Source organism: Vanessa cardui, chromosome 1 (genome assembly GCF_905220365.1).
Source record: "Vanessa cardui chromosome 1, ilVanCard2.1, whole genome shotgun sequence".
In the NCBI taxonomy this organism is placed as follows: Eukaryota; Metazoa; Arthropoda; class Insecta; order Lepidoptera; family Nymphalidae; genus Vanessa; species Vanessa cardui.
The window spans coordinates 10876360-10900776 of record NC_061123.1 but is presented as its reverse complement, the minus strand read 5'-3'; the positions used below and the strand labels follow the sequence as shown (position 1 = coordinate 10900776).

The 24417-nt window shown below is 32.3% G+C and overlaps 3 protein-coding genes across 4 annotated transcripts; all 3 read right to left on the bottom strand.

Moving 5' to 3' along the window:
* Nucleotides 1-857: 857 nt before the first annotated feature.
* LOC124543593 lies at nt 858-5183 on the bottom strand. Its single transcript, XM_047121842.1, has 5 exons — nt 4980-5183; nt 3638-3774; nt 1956-2208; nt 1254-1504; nt 858-1145 (listed from the first exon to the last, which is right to left on the bottom strand). Exons 1-5 carry the CDS (start codon nt 4993-4995, stop codon nt 858-860), a joined length of 945 nt encoding a protein of 314 aa, XP_046977798.1. The 5' UTR covers nt 4996-5183.
* Nucleotides 5184-5563: 380 nt separating this feature from the next.
* Nucleotides 5564-7689, bottom strand: LOC124529640. The gene is made up of 5 exons (XM_047103465.1): nt 7548-7689; nt 7340-7473; nt 6993-7245; nt 6538-6773; nt 5564-6194 (listed from the first exon to the last, which is right to left on the bottom strand). The coding sequence occupies exons 1-5, from the start codon at nt 7561-7563 to the stop codon at nt 5829-5831; spliced, it is 1005 nt and encodes a 334-aa protein (XP_046959421.1). The 5' UTR covers nt 7564-7689; the 3' UTR covers nt 5564-5828.
* An 836-nt stretch (nt 7690-8525) lies between these two features.
* Nucleotides 8526-14718, bottom strand: LOC124529628. Of its 2 annotated transcripts, XM_047103445.1 has the most exons (7): nt 14536-14718; nt 11050-11186; nt 10681-10945; nt 10400-10611; nt 10103-10328; nt 9177-9472; nt 8526-8974 (listed from the first exon to the last, which is right to left on the bottom strand). In XM_047103445.1, the coding sequence occupies exons 1-7, from the start codon at nt 14549-14551 to the stop codon at nt 8747-8749; spliced, it is 1380 nt and encodes a 459-aa protein (XP_046959401.1). In that variant the 5' UTR covers nt 14552-14718; the 3' UTR covers nt 8526-8746. The 2 variants fall into 2 exon arrangements, with proteins under 2 accessions (XP_046959401.1, XP_046959409.1); XM_047103453.1 differs by lacking the exons at nt 10103-10328; nt 10400-10611.
* Between the last annotated feature and the right edge of the window lie 9699 nt (nt 14719-24417).

Here is a 24417-nt window from a genome sequence, read left to right as displayed (position 1 = left end):
TTGCCTAGCGGAGCACACCATGCTTTTTAGAAGCCTATTTGGCTTTACCATCCAATTATCCAATTGACTGCTCCATTGAACGAATCTCGGAACAGCAACGCTAAGTAACCGAACTGTGGCAGCTATGGAAATGTTGAAATTGGTGCCAGAAACTACTGGCGCAAAGTTTGGTAAGATTTGCTCGTATTGTATCCAATTAATTTCCTCAAAATTTTAAAAACATAAAGATGATCATTGAATATGGGCATTAAAAAGATCAAGAAATCGGTAACTCGATTTTTTTCTATACTTATCGCTCCTCATTGCTTAACTAACATTAATTATTTCCACTGATAAATTCTCAATATTACAAATGGTTCCTTTTTTTGTACCTAAGGCTTAGAAGGCTGCTTAAGTCAACATTTTTGTAAATAAAAGAAACATCCAATAACTCCAAGCAACAAACATAAGCAAGTTAAAAATAATGCAGAATTAATATAGTGACTGGCCATTTTTGTGTGGTCTTTTACAATGTACAATTAATCGCACAATTCTATTTTCAAATCTGCCAAGTTTGCAGCTTATATAGGTTAATTTTTTTAATACTTTACTAATTAGTTATTGGTTTTATATCATCCCTTCGCGTACTACGTCAACTATCTAATTGTTTGGCTCGGTGGGTGGGGTTTTGTCTTATTAAAGTGGGATCACAACAGTAATTTTGAGATTTGAGTTCAAATTATAATAAAATTTATAGAGATAGTATTAAAATCATTTCGCCTTTCCGTTAATGCTTTTCTTACACCGTAGTCCTCATATAACTTGGTTTTGGAATAATAAAAAACCATATGTGTAATCACATTTTAATTATGACTAAACTAAACAATACGCATTTCTGATATATAAAAACTATTTGCGCAATCTTTTTTTTTAAATGGATAAATTAATATCTCATATTCCGTTTTAGCTATTTCGATTCCATCGTACGGAATATAACAAACACTATGCGATGGTGCAATTTTCCCTGGAATAAGGTTTCCATCACAAAACGCACGACCGACATACATAGTCTCATGGCCTACTTCTGTATAACCAGCTTCAATTGCTTGTATTGGTATTTTATCATTGATGACTGGAATCCAAACGCAGTCGTACCCACAAAGAATCTGTAAAGACAAAATATTTTTGATAAATATTTGAAAATGTGACTGAACATTCTATTTCTTAAGGTCATAGTAATTGAAACTACAGGCGAAATGGAAATCTGGCCTTACTTCAAACATGCTTTTTTCGTGCATTCTTCCTCCCCAGGCCACGTAGCCTTTTCCCATCGACGGAACATATTTGCCAGGAGTGAGAGCGGACTCATGAAATGCTCTCATTATATACAACGTTTCGTTTTCATATCCACCAATAACCGAATCTTCGGGCAAATCTTTATTCATTAGGACCCAACGTGGTTTTCCGCCTTGCACTTTCGTTAACGTTGGTTGCCTTAAAGAGGCATTTAGTGACTGAGGCGGTACTAAAATTATAAATAAAAACATAAACACACTTGCTTTATTATCAGAATAATAAGCGTTTATTATACTGAATTATACTGGTCTAATTTATTTAATATTATAAGCCTGTAAATCAATAAATTCTTGGACGGGTCAAATGAGGCCTTGTCAAAATAAAATTATTGGGGCATGAAAAGCACCGTCTGGGTAGGTACCATCCACTTATGAGATATTCAATCGCTAAACACAAGTTTTTAGTATTGTTCCGGTTTGAAAGGTGAGTGAGCCACTGTAATTGCTGAAGTATATGATTGATAAAGTATTGGCGATGACGTTAGCAATGGTTAATATTCTTACAGTGTTGATGTCCATGGGAGGTGGAGAGTATTTCCCATCAGGTGACTTAATTGCCCATCTATGAGTAAATAAGATTGAACATAAACTTGAAATCTAGAAAAATATGTGAATACTTACAAAACACCTTCCAGTACAAAACATTAGTCTGGCCTAGCACAGAAAATTTAACATAATGTAAATCTTGCACCGAGTTCTTCAGTGAAAAAATTGGATGCTCATCGTCGCCTCGACCTAACTTGACGTATCCATCGTTCCATGAGATCCAGAACTTTCGATATTCTAATTTTGATAATATGAATGGGGTCACTCTGTATTTGTAACGAAGTTCTTTGTTAACTATGAAACAGCTGTTTTTACATCCAATTAAAACCTGAAAGATTTAGTTTTATTTTTAGTGGCAAATAACGAATTGTCCTAAAGTAGTGTGAACAAAACCTTCCAGGGCAGATCATACTAAAATGTCAAATTTTATGACTAATTTAAAAAGGGAGGAATACTTCCTGTATTTCATAAAATGGCTTTTCATCAGAAAAGAATAGGAAAAATTTAGGAAACATACCTATATCTTAGGTTATATTTATATTCGATAAATTGCTACAATGACGCCACTGTCTGTAGCCAGAGGGTATAAACATTCATATGGTTTATGGATTTATAAATTTGATCAACAAAAATAATTTTAAAATAAATTTTTAGCAGATCACATCCATATAAATTTGCATGTGCATAATATGATGAATTAAAAATATATCACGTGATTCGCTTTTCAAAATTTTACCTTCTCGTTCACCTGATTATTATTATGTTTAATTAAATAATCGTCATAAATCTTATGAATAATACAGAAAGAAATCACAAGCAACAACAATATATCTATCTATTATCTATTGCAAGCGGATCGTATGTGTCTTATTGTAATTTCTAATTCATTGTCCAAAATCCATCTTTATTGTCCAAAATATCACATCTCATTCTAATGTAATAATTTAAACTCAAAGGCCATGTTTTCCATGACGTTGTTGTATCTTTCTATTATTTTGTTGTAATTTTTTTTGTGCATGTTTTTATTTTCCAGCATTATCGTACTCGAAATTTCAGGACTAGAATTTTAATTTTCCACTCAGATTTGTTTTTGTATACACCTTTTTACTTTTTATGTGACAGTTATTTTAAACGAAGGGAACGATTACTATCAGCCAGATGATGAATCAATAACATCTATATTTTCATCCATCGCGACTTCACTGTCTTGTGTGATTCAATAACTTCTTCTTGTGATGTATTATTGAAAACACTGCATTGGACACTCTATTGTGCAGTTATTGGACTCTGTTGGGCCTCCTCCAACAACCAATAAACCACTTCAGTAATTGTACATTGCTGAGATTGTTTACTTACGATAAGACCATCGACTGTGGAATAGCTATGTATGTTTATTAAATCATTACTAGCTTCACGGAAATAATCCCGTTAGCACCACTAACGAAAAGTAATCCTTGCTTCTTGCTTCTTTTTTTATTAATATTAACGTTATATGAATCGGTAAACATCATCATAACACGATCACTGTTTTGAAAGAGAAAAACGCTTAAGTAAGATAAGCCATTTTGTCAACGAGCTAAAACCTAAAAAAAATATGACATTGAGTGTCTCAATGATAACAACTTTCTTCATAAAGCCTACGCAATTTGTTATTAATAACAAAACAAACTTTAATTTGAATTCGGAGTAAATAAACTAACAATTGCAAAAATAATAAGGTAACACTAAGTATAATGATTTCTGGTATAAAATCTTACCCAGTAAATACAACCATTTGCCCTGGGTGCTCGAGCTAGCCCCACAGAAGCATTACCCGACCCTTTTACGTAGAAGGTTAGACCACCGTTTGTTACTTTGTAAAATAAATTCTGGTGCCTTTGCGATGTGAAAAGTTCTGCAAAGCATACATATTAAAATACGTGTACATCGGTCACAGTACACGGCATAGATTTAAGTAAACCTACTGTGATATCGACAGTCAAATACACAATGACGCACACTCATTACTTTATTTTTATAACATCGTGATTTTTCTATCGTTATAAGTTACATGCTTTCCTAAAACAAAATATGCTTTGTGCAGGTCTTGAGAGTTTTCAAAATATTTAAATATTTTACAAAAAATTCTTTGTTATGTCGGAAATATGTAGTAGAGCGTGTTTCCGGTATACTACGATTCTATCCGTGATTTAATTTGGTGTGCATGTGTCCACATAACCACTGGTATCCAGGATGTTATGGCGCTCTGTCACCGTAACCGAAACCATATAATATCCACTTCATTCAAAAACTTCATTGTTTGTTTACGGCTGTTTATTTTTTCTACGATTATACCTAATACCAAATAATAGCGTACTTATAAAGTGAAATCTGATTTAGCAAGAATTCCTTATATAACCGTCTTCTAAATCGGTAAATATATAATTCATATATATATAATTCCTATATCCATATCCATAAAATATTTCCACGATTTCCTTGCTTTGTACATTGAGCTTTATTGCACACTTTCATTGCAGCGAATGGGAAAAGGAATGGGGCGCATCATAGCGATTTGCTACTTTTTACGTTTGATAGTTATTAGTTACTAGTTTGGCAGGTAGCAACCGTTTATCTGTAGTTTGCTGACTAGTTAATCTGTTTAGTTCAGAATTATATATTTTATAAAACTCATATCAACCAATTCTATGACTTCTAGTTTCTTTGATAAGAATATTACGAACGATTTATAGAGATAAATATTGCTATTGCACTATATAAATAATTTAAAAATATTACCAACAAAAAAAATACGCGGGCCTAGTCGTACGACGCATTCGCATATTTACATCGTACTTAACGAAGCCTTTATCCTATTTATTAATAAAAGAAATCGAAAGTTATAAAATCTTTATGCTACCCGTACGATTTCGGGACGCGCAATTGGTGTTCAATTTCAAATATTTAGAAATAATTTTTTTCAATCAGGTTGTAGTTCAATTGTCTTATTAATTATTATTAATTGCATTCTTTGAGTAATTATGAAATATATATTTCTGTATTTAAAAATGTATTTTTTATAACGTTTTATATGTAGTAATAAAATTGAATAATATTTACCTGTAAGATCACCCATTATTTTTTCGTTATTGCGTTATTTTTCCGCAGCTGGTGCTATGGCGGCGCACTGAGCAGCCGCAAATTTAGAGAATATAAATTCGTTAATTCTCTCAGAATTACAGCCAACGATATAGAAATAAAATAATTAAATACTTAATAAAAATAAGCAGTGTTTACAAAATATTTTACGACTAAGCGATCTGATTGTCAATGTCATGTTGAAAAATTTTGATTTAAATATCAAATACGGAAACGGAACAGGAATGGTCTATGGTTGCGTTCGGATAATATGATCAAGTTTTTCGGTCTAAAACCTCAATATAAGTTGCGTTAATTAACAGTTTTCTAGCTGGAATAAGGTTACTGCAATGATCACCAGTTAATCGATTTTTTTTATCTTAAATGTAAATTGTAATACTCAGTAGTACACGCAGACAACTAGCCCTACGAGTCCTACAACCGAGTGATATATAATTAAGGATTAAAATAAAAATTCAGATACTATTAAACATGGTTTAATACTGATAAAATCTGATACAGATAAAATAAACATAGGGTAACTTATATATGTATAACATACCCTTAATAACTAAAATTACAAAATAAATAATTAAAATTCTTTTTCTTACATATTAACAATAAATTAACAGGAACTAAATGCCTTACTATCACAGTTAAGAAGTTTCAATACACAAAGGGTCAAGATTAGCCTAAATGTATAAAATGCATTAAGAATTTAGATCTTTCCTTTTATTTTTAAATGAGATATTAAATCTTGATCATTTAAGCGTTTAAGTAGATACTAATATTTTGATCACTACATTAAACATTATTTCATACAAAATAGTCTTACAATGTATACATGCTTTCAGCACCTTCATAGTCTTCATCACTCTCATCATTGTCATACCTATTAAACATAATATCATGACTAATGTCGACTCCAGTGTAATAAAAATTATTAACACTTTGCCTGTTCACATAAGGTGTTACAAGTATTTCATAGATCTGACAAAGTACTTCATTGCCCTCATAGGCAATGTAACAACCATCTCTTGAGGCATGAATTTTTCCTGGGATAACAAGAGTATCGCAATAACCTCGTCCAACATACACAATTTCATGCCCATCTTTATAATATCCACCTGGTATCGCTCCCAATGGAATCCTGTTTTTATCCATTTTCATCCATGTGTAATCATATCCACAAAGTACCTGATTGAGACAACAATCAATACAATACAAAATATGTCAGTACAATAATTTTATTATAATATACTATGATTATTATGAGATAAATAAAATGTCTTATTATTTTACAGGTTTTTTAAAATTGAATATCTAACAGCTTTTTGTTTTCAATTTTTTAATTAAGAGAAATACAAAACATAGTACACCTGACTATAAAAACTAAACATAATCATTAATGAAGTGCCACTTGGGTGCTTGTATATAATGGACTATTGTATCCTAATTTTATTATTACTGGTTTTGATCTTGAAATAAAATTGCTTATCTGATACATACTCTCTCAATTAAAAATATATATATTACCTACCTCAAAATCATCTTTTTCAAAGACATCACCGCTGAAGGATAAAAATCCCAATCCCAGGTTTGGCACAAGCTTGCCAGGAAATAGCGATCCCTCATGATGGGCTCTTGTTATATATAAAATTTCATTTTCAAACCCACCTATGAAAGCGTTATCAGGAATATTTTTATCCACTTTGACCCAATGAGGTTCTCCCCCTGTTATCCTTTTAAGCGGTGGGTTTTCTATTCGTGGGGGCACTATAAATCATTAAAAAAAAATCACAAAGTTGACAATTAATTTTGATAAAATTAAAAATATATGTTGTGAGGTAGTACAACATTTTACTAAAATAGATACAAAATATTTATTGTAAAAGATAAAATGAGATATATACTAGAAATATAAAGATTTTTTTTTATTGTTTCATTAATGATATCTATAATAGGATTACGTAAAATAAACATGTTTAAACTTACAATAACATTTCCATTTTAGATGTTGTCTTTCACCAAGTACAGTAAAAGTCACGTAATACAAATTACGTTTCTGGTTGTGGAATGTGAGAATTGGCATCGATTCATTATTTCTACCCAAAAATATTCTCTTTTTACGGAGAGTTATCCAAAATTTATTGTAATTATTTCTGGTTAGGACATCTGGTATATAAACACGGCTACATTTTTCATAGCTTTTCTTTATCCAACATTGCTCTCGATGTCCTATTAAAACCTTAATATAAAAATTTTATTGAATTTCATACAAAATAATTATTAAATCAACAATGTTTTAAATAATTTCACCTGTTTACCACATAGGTACATACCCATAATTCACATTCGCTACCAGGCTCCTTTGCTAAACCGATTGCAGCATTTTCTTCTCCTTTAATATCAAACACAAGTGCATCGCTGGTAATTTTGTGAAATACATATTGGTGTTTAGGCCATGTTGTGAATTCTGTAGAGTTAATTATAACAATTGACCAGAAATATACAACAACCGTTTCAAATATGTTATGAAAAAAGTATTACTTAGTATATCGGCCATTCCAGATTTGTAGCATTTATGTTATAAATGGCATTCGATATAACAAGTTATACCATAATATGTGATGAACAGCTTCCATTTCAAAATATCTTAAATTTTGAAAATCAATACAAATTTATCTTTCTGTTTCGTTTACTCTTATTTTGGATAGGCAAAGATGTATACCCATACAGCCTAGTAATAAATTTATTTATTAGCAATGATTTATGACAATAAGGAATATTTTTTATTTCTACATATTGCGTTTTCTCGTAATTTAACTTTATTTGCAGGATCAATGTGCTTATGCGATATCTATAAAGAGTCATCGACAATATTATGAATATTTCGTCGGTAAACAATTTTAATTTGTACACTTAAAAAGACATCACACAACATTCTAAAACAAAAATATGAGAATAATCCTTTATTATTAATTTAAAATATCTTTCTTCGTTATATTAGTATGAATAATGTAATGTTTCGACTCGAGGATCGTATACGGTCTTAAGTATAGATTATAATCAATTTGCTATACGTTAAATATGTCGTTACTGCCGACCTTGTAGGGAAATTAAAAGGGGCCTTATTACCACTGCATAGAAAATATATCAATATCAATAAATATTATAAATCGTTTACTAATTAACAGTCTTTGTCTTCGAGATAAGAATACGAAATAATACATTTTAGACTACGGTAAATTCTTTAAGAATGATACGTTGTGGAGTATAGTAAGAGTATGTTGAGTTCTTTCATTTTAGGTACAAAAATAAACTACATTAAATCTTTCGAGAATTTTATATAAATTTGGCACTTTGTAATCAGCTCATTATAACTAATAAGTCTCTTAATAATCATAATATACCTTCTAGCATCAGTCTATAAGGTCTATTTTAGTATGTAATGTTCTGTAGTCGGAACATTTATAGCAAATTTTATTTCATTACGGGTGAGGTTAGCGATTATAATGATATTCATCATACTTTAAAAATAATTTAATCAAATATAAAATATTTAACATTGTTACAAAATCAATAACAATTACATATTTACGCAGTGCTTATAACATGCATATTACCAGGCACAGTGTGTATAATTAAACATTTCTCATTATTATTATTAATAAGCCACATAATTTAGGAAGAAGCTCAATATCCAGGCATATTGCCTTTTGCATTGTGGTCTTATTTCCACTGTAAGCTTAACTCATAAGAATCTCGTAATCGGGGAAACCAAGTTCTTGGCCCGCGAATGAAATGTAGCAAACTCCGTGGGACTGCTGGACCTTGCCAGTTGTAATGCTTCCTTCATGATTTACCCTGCCGATGAAGAGAGGTTCACCATCTTCTGATTCGCCTCCTGGGAACGCTCCGGGGGGAATGTTTGATCCGCTGGTAGGTACCCAGTTGCCAGGACCTCCTACTAGAACCTAAAAATAAATCAGAAGCAATATAAGTTTTACAAGTTTTCCTTTTTTTTAATCAAAAGGAACAGCTCGAATCAGTTGCACATAGTGTAATAAATATGTATATTATAAGAGTATTGATATTTGTGCATTCTGATTTAGACTGTGGATTTTGATTCAATTCATGTAGACATAGATTTGTGTCTCATATATTTCAGAAATTGACCTGGTACTCAGTCTTTCCGTGTTCTTCTCCACCCCATGGAATATAAGCGCATCCGTGAGACGACACAAGTTTTCCAGGTATCATGGCTCCTTGGTGCTGGGCTCTAGCCACATAAAGAGGTTCGCCTGAGCAATCTTGTCCTCCAACTACAGCACCAGGTGGTACTTGGCCGGATGTAACATCCACCCACACACCATTTCCGCCAACAATAGGCGCATTGCCTATCACGGGAGCGCTGGCGGGGTAGCCAGGTGGTGAATTGTACAAAGGTGCTACTGATGGAGCCGACGGTGGAACTGAAAATATAATTAATATATTTTTTTTAAACTGCAACTGTATCAACGAAAATATAAGATAGAAGTGGAACAAAATGTGGTATTTTTTGATACCAGGTAATCTAAAAGAATACAAGACATGATGATCGTCATGCTTTGATGGTAAGCCATTAATAAGTGAAGATAAAACGATAATGGATTACGCATAAGCAAGCAATTTTAAACGTTATGGATATAACCCGAATTTTATTAATCAAAATGCATCATGTAAGATAGTGAAATATTACGCAAAGTTTTTCATGTACAAAGGAGCAGAAAAAATTTAAATTAATGGAACGGTTAGTAAATAACCATTTTATAGTAAAGTAGAAGAAAAGCATACGAGAGAAACTAATTAAAACTAAATATAATAAAAAACACACAAAATGTACCCAACCTGCCACAATCCAATTTCAAAACATACTCCGATGTTTATATATGCTTGCAAATTACAAATTATCAAACACATGTTAGGAATACCAACATCTAAATTGTTAGTAATTAAAAATCAAATAAGTTACTTTCGTCAGACTATATTATTATAATTAAACAACATTGGATGCAAATTAGCAATTAACATTTAAGCAATAGTCTCTAATATAAACACTCAACGTGGTTGTGCGCCGTCTTTGTAGTAATGGGATATACGCCAATTGCCCCGCGCGCCGTACCCCGTGCGAACTCCAAAGTGAGTAATGGGGAATGGGGATGGGTCTAGCCATTCCATCAACACTGCTCCTGTGTTTCCATCACGAACAGCCAACCTGCCGCAGCGCCATTCGAATATGAACTTTCTAAATTCATTGGCGTTCATGATACCCGGTGTTGGAAGAGTGACCTACGAAGTATTAGAATGGTATATTGTCATGTGTCTAAAGACGATGGACACAACGATAAAACATCAACTACCTTATCTGGTTTCTGCCTGCAGTGTCTAATAACTGACTGAGTGTTTTCCCAACCGCCGAGGATAACTTCGTACATTGGATCGATTTCAGCAGGAGCAGGTGTAAAGCAAACGTGGCAGTTGTGCGGGCCACGGTATTCTAACTCCAAGGACCCAGCTGCGACTGGTCCAAATTTATACTCTAACTTGTCCGGAGTATTGAACTCGGCCCCATCTGCACCGTTAATTTTGTATAAAAAGAAAAGTTGGGTACATTTTGCGATTTTTAAGATTTATTACAAACCTTCGATTTTCCATGTGCCGGAAGCACCCCAGCCTGTACAGACTCCAACAAAACCTATTGGGAATGGTTCCGGGTCGGACCAGGAAATGAAAGGAATAGATTCTCCTTCGCGTCCAGCCGACACGATACCGCTATCCCATCTCACCCAAAAGCCGCGGAACTCTCCAGCATTCAAGATGCCGGGAGTTTCAATTTCAACTTTATCAGGTTTAGTTCTGTTTCTTCTTATTACGCTCTTCGTGTTTCCCCAACCACCGATAAACACCTGAAATACAGGATTAAACTCTCGTTACAAAATACTATTTGTATATTAGATAACTATAATCATGTTTGTAGAAAACATTAGCTGGATTAAAAAAATATATTTACCTCGTACATGGGATCGGACTCTTGTGGACCCATAGTCAATGCAACATGTGCATCGTTAGCTGCCCTTATCTTGAACTGAACAGAACCACTGGATACCGGGAAGAATTGGTATTGAAGATTATCTTCCGTCGAAACATCTGTAAATAAAAAAAAATACACTTAATACTAACTACCATTTATGATTTAATTATGAAAATATTTTCACTGGTTGAATAGCTTTATTATTCCTTAGTTGGTCTAGATATTAGGTCGCAGATCACAAGATTCTGGGTTCAAACCCTGAGTCGAATATTGAATCATATAAAATCAGTAATAAATATTGGGTATTTCTGTCAAAAATCTTAATAACAGGCAGGAAGTCTGGAAATTGACGGCAAACCGGTTGGTCCTGCGTTTGAATGTCCTTGCCCTTCTGGTCGAGTCAGATTTACTCGGGTCCTTGGGGTCTAGGGCGCTCGCTTTTATCGGGTTATAGGATTGATGGAGCAGAGAGTGCAACTTTGTTGCAAGCAAACAATTGTGCACTATAATATGTCCGAATCGAAATCGGTTGGGCGACATCATCAGGCTACAAATTATATTTATATCATACCGATCTATCACAATTTATACCGATCAAGTCGAAAATAAATATCTTTTAAAGCAAAATAACATTAGAAGATACCAATGACTTTTAATTAAGTTCGACCATATCATCGTTCACCGCGAAATATGAAGCCGGATAATTGGCTCTAACAGTAACATTTTGACCTTTCGTATTAATAAATTGCACCAGTCTGAAGCCGGGGCGGGTCACCAGTATACAATAAACATATTTGATATTCTGTTAGTTACCTTCAAATCCTATTAAGGTTGAGTTATAACGCTAATAACGCCCCAGACGGAATAGGTCTCTTAACAGCATTTCTAAATATAGCTTATCGTTAGTGAATTGGTATGCGGAGACTAACGCAACTGAACCGTATTGCGTACCTATAAGTTTTACAAATTAAATGTATACATGTCATCAATATAATAGGTAAAAGGAAAGGACATCCTAAAATCACCTCATTATTGCGCTTATTTACCTACAGTTACCGCATCTAGTGTCAAAAGAATGTAAACACGTCTAGTAGTTTGTAAACAAGATCGAAAAAATCTTTTCCCTATTAATAGAGTTTTAAATGTGGTCTAAGATTCAAAAATATTCGTTTGCCTTGCCGCACATTCGCTCCTTCTAGGTTACTTCAATGAGGTCATTCTCAAATCAATAAGCCAGTCTTACTAGGAAACCTGCTGTGTGTAAGGGTTGACCAATGTCGTGTTATAAAATTACTAACAATGACTAACTATAATATATTAATAACGTAATCATTATTTATATCACCTTAGTAAAAGTGTGCTTAGAAAACAAGAAATAAATATATAACAATCAAATATATTTTCCAATCTTTTTGACTGAATGGTTAACACTGAGTTTTTCTAGATATCATGAAACCAACGGCATTAATTTATTGTATATCAATAATGATAGAAAACTACATAGTTACTAAAGTAATTTTAACAACTCAAGACTGCATTTAATTGCACATTTGTATGTAATGATATATACGATACCCACGTTTTCTTATGCACAAGCTGGAAGAAAACGTGACTTTAAGTAAACAACGCATCCTTATCTAATTTATTGGTCTAAAGAATGATCAAGATATTCGTTAACAAAATACACAATGAATAAATTTCGAGGTTAGGTTAGTAGTAGTAGCTAACTACGTAAATGAGTTTGTAAAAAAAAATCTGTCAGATTAAGCAGAGGGGTCCGACGCACTCTTCCATATCGAGAAATACATAATGGACCACAAAATGACCACTTGATTGTTTACGTTGGATTATTTTTTCCCAAATCGTTGAATATGTAATCTCTGTATATTTGACAGTAGAAAACGTACTGATTACTCTATGTATATTATAAGTTAAGAAAAAACTCTACTCTCTATTATCAATAAGCTTTACGAATACTGAGGACGTTTTAAATATTTGAATTTTATTACTTATTTTAATGAAGAATAGTGTAAACGTGTTTTATTAATTAGAATATTACGGGACTGGAAACTCGTTAGCATAGTTAGTATTTCTCTAGGATATCGAGTTATATGTATGATGCTACGAACATTAACACACACTTCTGAGATTTGAAAAATATAACACGTATAAGCTTGTAAATATAATATAGTCTAGAAATTTCGCAGTTTACAAATACTTTTACACTATTTGATGTTTGCTGCTTTGCCCGACTCAGCTGGCTAATCTCATAAAACATCCCTACTATAGCCGAAAGCAACCACGCTGACGATATCAATCATGTTAAAATTGTGTATAGCAAAACAAAAAATGATAAGATATTATTATACATTACTTAATATTATCAAAAAAACAACAACATTTGTATAGCTATTAAGAACTCGTTAGAAAAAATTGGTTTTACATCATTACTTTATTATACCTAATTGTGGTATTGATTCCAAATCGTCAACATAATTAAGACATCGGGTATTGTAATTTACATTTTAATTAGTAAATATTTTCATCGGTAATTAATTATCAATGAGACGATCGATCGATATATAATATAATAAAAAACCTTTATTAGGTACCTACCTATGAATGTTGTTATAAATGTGTCTGCATAATGTATTGTAAATAATCGTTCAATGCCATTTGTGTCTACAAACTACATGATAAACGTTTAAATAACGAAACTTTACATTTACATGACGAAAACTACGGAAAAATGCGTATTTGAATCATAAGTAAAAATTATACAACATTCCTGTGTTGATATGTTCTTGTCGTACATTTCGTACTTTAACTTGTATTTAGTTTCGTATCTTCTTTAAAATTACAATAACAATATAAAATTCTTCAACAGAAGCGCAGTTACACGATAACAATAAGAAATAAACGTAGGACGCACGGCTGTGATGTAACCAATAATAATCGTAGGACCGAACTGTGATGTGTCAAACAATGTATTGCGGATGATCTCATACTGTAGGGACGTTGAAGATCACCAATGACAACACCTATATTTCAAACTGGATCAATTACGACCAATCATTGTACAATTACATTGATTTTACTGTAGTAATTGAATACATGCGCCGCATCTAATATTACCCTCAATGCTAGGAATTAGGCGACAATCTTTAATATTTCTTGAACAAAAATAGATTCCTAAATCTAAATACTAACACTGGTAGCGTTTGTTTTCGACTAAAAATTGTTATGATATTGATCTTAACGAATTTAAGATGCCGGTCACCACACCCGGTTCTGGCATTTCGCCAAAATAATGCCGGTTATTTGCTGCAGCCGGCATTTCAAAAAAGTTTCAATATAAATAACACTTCATTTGATTCAGTATAGAAAATGATAACAAAATCTAATTAAGAAATAATAAAATGTTGTAAGAATAATAAGAATGTATTTGTTTATAATTAAACTTACCTAGAATGTTAGCCATGGTTGTAATTGCTGTGTAGTCACTGATTCTAATAGTACGTGAGCTCTTTATGCTCTCGGTATCTGGACTGAACTGCGGTCTGCGTCTGCGAGGACGGAATAGTGAGTCGATCGCGCGCCACGGCCTCCGAAGCTACAGAGACGACGTAACACGCTATGATGTCATCCTAACCTGAGAGTACTTATATATACTGCGGTCTGCGGAATTTTGTAAATAGAAAATAGTTATCTTAATAATATCATAATGACCCGTAGATACATTAACCACTAACCAGTCTCTCTTTCAAACATAGATAGTAATCGTGATATATTAGTTATCTAAAGTACATAGAAATATTTAGTAGCTCGTATTAAAAGAGTAAAAGCAACAAAAGCGAATACAAAATCGAAAGCGAATAATAATTCCCGGCAATGAGTGTAGTAATTAACAATTTGTAATGACTTAATGTCAAATGGATGCGTGATAACACAGTACCGGGCGTTGGCTTTTGGTTGTGTTTTGTGTATTTGCTTTCTTTACTTCAGTATAATTTTTCGTGCGCTCTATCTGCATTTAAACCGGCTATTTTATTTATATATAATCTGAGTTTGTCAAGCACATAATTTTAATATATTCTATTATTCTGATAATAATAGAAGATATTAAAATTAATCTTTTGTAAATATAATAAGTAACTGTTATAGGTTGCGACTCTACCAAACGTATTCATTTAAATAACTAAAAACCAAGTACCTAAATGTATTATTATCTAAGTACTTATATTTTAAAAAGTAATGTCGAAAATGACGTTAAACGCAAATTCGAGTAAGGCGTTTTTTCATCCTAGAACTTTGTACTTAATAGTAAATAATTATCATTATTTTATATTCGTCGAAGCTAGGCTGTGTGTTAGCGTGGCACACGGCTTGTTTTCTCAAGCGTATCGTGGTAAAACGAAACGATGCTATAGGTATAATAATAACATAGATTTACCTTCACATAGCTTAAATCGATGAAGGTCAAACAACACTAGCATTTAGTCAAACAAATATCAAACGCTTTGGGTTTGAAATTTGAATATGACTAGAATTTTAAAATAACACACGATGTAAATGATTTAAAGAAGAAGCTCACTTGTTAACTCTTAAGATTTTGGTAGCTTACAGCTGTATTTTTTTATTGTATTTATGTGTCCACAGACGAGTGGTCCGTGTCTTTGTTGTATCTTATTTTTATTTTGTATTATTTAAAGCGTGCCTCCATGCTTTTGTAACTAGACAACATCACAATAGGCTATTTGACTGGTTTTTAAAATCCATTTTATATTATCTAGTAGAGCTTAAGGAACCTAGTAAAAGTTGTTTTTTTTTAATTCTAGTACATATTTGTCGAAAAATGTCATATTAAAAGTTCCATATTTAAATAACGCTCGAAAACGCTACTTGGACAATATGGCGCTGCAATGGGGTCGGTGACGTCACTTTGCTGTATTCTAATCTTTGGTACATATAATAGAAAAGCAAGGTTTACAAGAAAGTGACTTCATCATAAGCCCGGCCAAGCCCGTTTTGTATCACGTGACAAACGTTTGAAAAAATGCATTTTTATTTATTGATTTTTGAATAAATTAAGAATTATTTTCAACTTTCGTTAGTACCATTTTTAAACTCATAATCTACACTGATTACAATAATTCACAATTTATTCGCATTGTCAAATAGCCTATTGAAGGAATTTATATTATTTTTAATCAATATACTGGTATTTAAGTGAGATGTGAGTCCAAATGTATCTTTGGATGTCACATGTCTTCAGAAGATTTCTTAGCCAGTCTGTACGGTATTGGGCCATTTTGTCATTTAAGTAGGTGGGCTTGGTGAAAACAGTTCACTGTTAAAGGCTTTAAAATTGAGGTAACCTGGTTATTTTTCCTGGAGGAAATTCTCCACCCCCTACTCCAATTTTTATTTCAATAAACCACAATGGTTTCCAAAATACTACTCAAATAACAAGTTTTTCAAACTTTCCCTTGTTGATAGTTTAAATAGTACTTTATTAATCGTATATTTGTGAAATTAGCATTATTATCAGTGCAATTTATTGTCGTCGAATAAAAAAAATTAAAACATAGTATATGAATGTGTATTGTAGTTTTTCATTCAATTAGGTATTATAAGTAAGTACATTACAATAATTTCTATATCATCAAGCAAATTGACTGAGTATTTTAGTAAAAATGAGTTTTTAATAATTTTATAATTAATATTTTCAATGTCATATCTTTCGATACTCAGCTATTACTTCAATTAAATAATTAGCTTAAAGTGTATCAATTATGGAACAAGAGCGTAGAGATTAATAGGTCGCTAATTCGTAATTAACTTTGTATGGAATACTTACAACGTTAGTTACAATGTAACTAATGTTAATTCATTTGATAAATTTACATTATTTTTAAATAATTTGATTAGTACCTTCTTAGTCATAAAAAAAATATTATACTTGGGATTGACCTATCAGATTGGGTCTCAATGCTGCTGGCCCGTTTCCCCGAAGAAGACCGGGGAGAAGACGTTTTCGCTGAAGACACCTTCTCGTCCCGCCATAAGTGCCGCCGGGGCTAGGGTGTCTCGTTATCATGAGAACTTCCTATGAATTGGAAGCCCGCAGAGGACTACTTTCAGAACGTCACGGTAGTATGCGCAAGCAACGGAATTGGTACCACTGGTTTTTAGTGAGTATTCCGGCGCTTTTAGCGCCAGCGAGTCTCACATATCGCTAAAAAATCAGATTGGGTCTGATAGCTCTCGAGTTAAAGTACTGGTTATCAATAAAATAAAATTTATTGGAATGTATTATTACTTCAATATTACTTAGATTAATCATTTCACATATCACCAGTGCGTCGCGAACCATGAGCGTTTCATTAACACAACTGGTGGGTTTGGTGGTTGATCCGACATTTGGAAGACTATGTGAGCAAAATGGGTTTGCAAGTCACCATCGATTCGAGATTCTTGTCAAATAATAACGGCTTCCGTGACACTTACAACTCCATTCGAGGTGACCCGAACTAAATCTTAAAAAAAAAAGTCATAAAATATTATTTTCAAATACTATTATATAAATTTATATCAAACTAACTGTTACCCCCGGTGCTCGCTTACATATATATTAATATATTTACAAATTACCTTAAAATATTTCGTTGATGATTGGTGTTTGTTTCCAAAAATTTAGCCTATTCCCTTTCTCAGGCTCCAGACTATTTGTGTACCAAATTTTATTTAAAACAGAGTTGCTTTCGCATTTATAATATTAGTAGGGATTAAATAAAATATAATATAGATTTATAATGTAGATTATAGATAAAAACTATATATTCTTATATCTAAGTATCTTTCATCTTTGAAATCTTTAAAATGACTGGTTGCTTTATATGTTTACGTTCTTATTATATCTACTCGATGGCTGATCACAACCAAATAGGCTTTTAGCTTAATGTGTTCTATAAGTAACACCGAATATAATATATTATGTTGGTATTGATAGTATTTCCGAAAATACTGTTGGAATCAAAACATGTTTTCCAAAGTTTTCACTATAGAAGTAAAAGTAGAACATTGAACTGGTAATGATGAATATTAATTAATATTGATGTTATCTCTGAACACCTCAGCAAAAAAGTCGCAATAGGTATTGAATTATATGTCAAACACTTCACAGAATTTCATACAATTTAAAAATAACCTAATAATAAAAATCCACTGTGTTCTAAGAAATGACAAAATACACGGTTGACACTTTAATCCATCTTCTTTAGAGCAAGCAACGTTTTCGAAATCACAGCTTTTTGAAAAGATGGAAAGCTTTGATTTAATCCATAAAAGATAAATATATGGAGTCAAAATAGTATGGAGGAAAAAAAAAACTTTTTAGCATCTTAAAAATGAAAATAAATAAATATTAGACAACATCACACACATTACTCTGATCCCAAAGTACACAAGTGCTTTAGTGTTATGGAAAATCAGACGTAACGACGCTACCACAAACACCTAGACCCAAGGCAACATAGAAAACTAATGAACTTTTATGTACATCGACTCGGCTGGGAATCGAACCCGGCACCTCGGAGTGGCGTACCCTTGAAAACCGGTGCACACATTACTAGACTACGGAGGTCGTCAAAAGCGATACTTTTGTAAACATTATCAAATATATGATCTTTTTTATTTACTGGGTAGTCTCGATATGACTCCCGACGTTCACCTGAAGGTACGTGCAATTGGAGTGTAAACGGGAAGATGGCTAGTACAGTCAGGAAGGATGAGGATGAACTGCACAAGCCGCCCTCGCCATATGCCGGTTCGCAAAGTGTACCTTCACGACTTGTTTGAAGACATCCAAGTTATAAGAAGAATGGAACACGTGTTTTTTCCGTACTCAGAATTATGTATGTGTATGTATCTCATATAAAAATACATTGTCAAGTATTCAGTTATACAAATTGAATTTAACATACTAAGTCCATAACATTTACCGCTTAATAACTTGTTGGTGTTGATAAATCTAAAAATAAATACCTATGCATTTTATGTGTTACAAACCTGTTATTCCTGTTTTCGATTATTGTTCAAACTTGCTTCACTACCACACTATATGTATATAATAATTATTTTATTATATAGTCCTGTGGCATAGACCCTACTTATACATAGCCTTTACTAATCAAAAACAATGAAATGTAGGCATAGATAATTTTACTAGTTTTATTTTTTGTTATGTACAGTCAGAGTAACAAAAGGCTACAAAAGGGATGACTGAAAGACAGTTGCATGTTGCGGAGATGAGAATGCTGAGAGGAATGTGTGGTGTTACGCGATTGGATAGAGTGAGGAATGAGTACATAAGAGGATGTTTGAAAGTGACACCGATAGCCGAGAAGTTATGTGGAAGGCGGCTATCATGGTATGGGCATGTAATGCGGAGGAATTAGGGACATATTGTGAGGAAGGCCTTGAGCATGGATGTGGATGGATATAGAGGAAGAGGACGAACAAGGTAACGATGGATGGATTGTGTGAAGATGATAAGGTTAGAAAGAATGTTACTTGTGAGATGACGTCTGACAGAGAAGTATGGAAGGAGAAGACATGCTGCGCTGATCTCAAATAAAATTGGGATAAGGGCAGGAGGATGATGATAATGTACAGTCAGAGTAAGAAAACCTTTGTCCGTTTTCAAATTCATTCCTTTATCAAATCGTAAGCTCTTAGTTCCTTTTGAAACTAAAGCACTAAACTGACAACTGCATATAAAATTAAATCTACATAGTATGATAACTTAGTTCAAAATAGTGTAACATCTTTGGGTTACGTCTAGTTTATATCAACATCAACCAGTGGCGTAATTAGTCATTACAAATTTAAATTAGATGTATCATATCTACTGAATTCATCTTCTACGGAATTGTCAAAATATGTCTGTCAGTGTCATATATTCTCGATCGGTGAAGCAGATTATCGCTCATACTGGGAACACGAAAATAGATCTTAAAGTGACGAACCTTTTCTTGCTCTGACTGTATGTTACTAATAACTGTTAATAAAATTATAATCTAATCCAACGATAGTCATACAGACAAATAAACAACATTAACCTTAAATTGTCATGACGTCATTGATCAAGAATCAAGATCTAAATAAAAATAAAAGATTCACTATGGATTCATAAAAAATGGTTTGAAATGTTCGTGAAGTTCTAATCGGGGTATATTTGGATGCTTCGAAGATGTGATCAGTGACGTTTATAGATGCAGTGATTCATTTTTATAAGTGTCACTATTTATATCACACAATTGTGGTACTTGATAGCATGACAATAAAGCTTAATTTTGAGTGATTAAGTATCTAATTGCAAAACGTGTTGTAGTATTCGTATATGATAACGTCATCAGTATGACTTTGGTATGATTTTTTACTCTACATTAATATATGACATCATTAAGTAAGTTGTCTTATATTACACCTAAACGAATTTTATAAAGGGTAATCAGTTAAAAGTTACCGAATTAAAATCTTTCTTCAGTTTTTTTAGCGGGTTTTTAATTATTTTTTTAACATAATCGTCCGTATAGAAAATTACCTTTGCCTATAGATACTGATACTGTAAAAAGTATAATTCGTACCTTAGACCGATGCGCTCAAGACGCTGCAACCATGATATCTAAGCAATTATTCGTGTAATTACACTAGTTCACCTTCAAACATAGCAAATTACAAATTATTGATGTTTGACGGTAGAATACACCAACTGTCATTCCCGAAGTGCAATTTTTTATTCTTTTTCATTTAGGTAACATGCCAGTAATAAAAAAGCAGTCATCTTAGTTATAAATCCAAATATAATTAAAATATTGTTTTTCTTAATTTGAAACTTAAATTATCATATACCTAAAGAGATAATAACGAATATAGTTAACATTGTTGTGCTGACGCAATCGATCTTGGACTCAATCAGTGAAGTTTGAGATGCTGTGATTCATGTTTTGTTGACAACGGTTAAAATTGACAATTGTGCAATTAGTACTAAATTAAAACATATACATAGTTAAAGGAGGTGTATTTGAGACTTCATTTTCAAAAACTAGGATCGGATTCTCAAGACCCACAGCACATGGCTGTGGGTCTTGAGAATGGTTAGAACTTTAAATATAAAATTGATGCATTCTTAAAGACAGAAGTAAATTATGATTTTATTCGTCCGAAGTAAGATTTCAGATAATACGAACCTACGACCCTGTTGGTGATGATAAAATAACGACTAAGTATGTATTTGTGAAATGATTCATGGAACTGATTTTAGGTTTCAGACTTTGAGGTCTCAAGTTCAAGTCTGGTTTTGGCCAACTTATATTTTTTTTTGCCAAATAGATATTAGGACTAGGTGAACACCAAGATAAGGAGATCCGTTGAACAGAAAAACGCATAAAGCGGATAACCTGTGCTTAAAATATTTCTATTTGACGTTTGAGGATGCACTTGTGCGCGATAATAATTATATTCGTATGTAGTAATAAGTATACACATCGAAATCGATGTGTATACTTATTACTGCCTCATTATCACGAATTCTATAAATAATAATCCATCACTTAGTTGACATGTTTTTACACAGAATCCCTGTGTAAAATCAGATAGTAACACTGGAAATAAAAATATGAACATTTTTATGATTTTCATTTAATGTTAAATTATAAAATAAAAAGTAATTACAGTGCATTTTGAGGTTCAACCTTTTTTCGATATTTTAACACAGGCTATGTTGCGCCATCCAGTAGCTGTATAATGAAACTTTTCATTCATAGCAACTAACACCATCTAGTTTTCATAGTAACTAACACAATAACATATTTACATTTCTTAGTTCATCAGAAAATTTAAAGATGGAGCTGTAGTATCATCTCGACGTAACGAGTACATATATATTTTTTTATATACTTATATAACTATGTCCAGAATTCAAGAAGTTTGGTTTAACTTTGACACCGATGTAAGGCTTCTCCGAGTATTATTGGATTTGTTGAAATACATATTATACGTCAATAGAAATAGTTTTAATCTTTTGAAACACAATTCTTTTGTCACCTAATAGTTTCTTTTTACATAATTTGCTTATTAAAATTAAACGAATATAATTTAAGTCAATTATAAAAGTGACTATTGGTTATGTATGACCATGTTCAAAAATATATCTATATAGTATGTATACGTATTTTTAAGTAGCAACTACATTTAAGGCAAATTAAAAAATATAGATTCACTAGTTGTAAAGGGGTTTGTTCAAGCAACATCCTTTTTTGAAACTGTACCACCGGCAGTCAAGCAACAATGTTTTAGGTGTTGTTTTCGAGGTTTTCGTTGTGAAGGGGACATGAGCCAGTGTAATTACATGCGTAGGTTTGGGGCCACCAACCCTCCATATTAACTTGCAGTCTCAGAGCACGAAGGGTGCATCTCTGGGTTTCGTGCCATACTTACACGAATATTCACGTTCATGTGTAAAATAATTACATTCGCAGAAAGCTATATAATAATATTTCATGTCTCGGAATATAGAACAAATAGATGGGCGTGCGGAACATTATATTGTAGCAAGAAAAACGAATACAAAATCAAAAGCGAATATTAACTATAGTTAGTGACTAGGGTGTGTTGTTATTAACAATTTATTAATACGAAATCAATAGTTAAAGTGACAACACTTTATTAACAAAAATGGCGTGGCGTTGCCGCAAATTTGCACCAGATTTTGATTTGTTTTCTAAGATATCTAGCTGGCTATATTTTAGGATTTAGGAGGAATATGATTAGGTTGAAAAAAATAATTATGCAACTTTTGATTCTAATGGTCTATTAATACAATGTATATAAATATTATACATATAAACATTATACATGATTGCTTCAAAGCTTAACATGGCTTATAAAATTTTCCTTATAAGGACCTATTTAGTTTCAAATATTTTTGTCAACAGGTAATTTGGCAACCTGAACCTGAGTATATTAATATACGACACCATAAATATGTTATTTGGAAGACAGTACATGATACCTTACAACGTCAATTAGCTGCCTATCTGTTGAAAATTCTGTTAAAATAAACTTGAAACTCACCGCAGTACCACTAACCTAAATTGGAGATGTAAGGAAGCTTAATGTTAATGGACTGGTAACTTTTTATAATCGTCATCTATTTAAGAAAAAAAGTACGATATGTTAGTACAAAATATTTGAAGAAAATATTTTTAGAAATTTGTAGAATTATATTAATTATATTGCTGATGAGAGGATGATAGAGTTTTCTGTAACGATGTACCGCCAGTACAGGAAATAATGGCAAAACTAGGTACCTTACTTTCTTTGACACGCCAAAAGGGTTTCGTCCGCTTTTGTTATATATTTAGCATATCCTATTTAAAAGTTATAAGCATATATATTTTAAAGTTAACCTTATTATATTTATTATTATAATTGGTTACAAACAAAACATTATACCGACAGAAGTCATATCAAAAACGACAAGCGTGACGCGAAATTTCAGATTAGATCAATAAAAAAAAACTTTTTCTATATCATACCATCTGCTTACCCCAATACTAGGGCGGCTATGGCAGCTGGCGGCGCACGCGCAGAGTTGACAATAGCCGCGATCAATGAACCCTCGACCCCCACCCTTAGAGCTTTACCTAGCACAAACTTTCAACGAAAAAGGTCCATTGAATTCTCTTAAAAGATGATCACACAATAACAGATAGCAGAACAGCTGATCTTTTGAAACATCTTTCGAAAAAAATCCTTTTTTGTCTTTCGCATATATTGTACAAATAAGAAACTGTTTTTCAAAGTAATAAAAAAAGATTTATTTCACAATAAATTGAGCTGTTATGAACAAAAAGTAAAATAATAAGCTATAATAAGTGAGTAAAAAAAATAAAAGCACTCTTCTACGTAATCATTTATGAGAACAAAACATATAATTCATGCTTGTCACGTTAATAGTTTAAATTTAAAGCGGGTAAAACAGCGAAGTTACTCAACTATTTAAAATTATATACTAAATCCAAATTGTATGCATATGGGCTTAGTACATTATTTCGTGCTTTCATCTGTTAAGTGCTAAGTAATGAGTATGGTTGATATATTGTCTTCTCTTTGAATAATCTTTAATAATGTAACGAAATAATGAAAAATATCTATTTGCATTTTCTGTATACGAATCATTTTATTAAAATATATTCATTAATTATTATTGTCTATCTATATAAATATAATGATTGATTACAAAAAAGTATCATGAGTTCAGTTACTTCGAATACATATCGT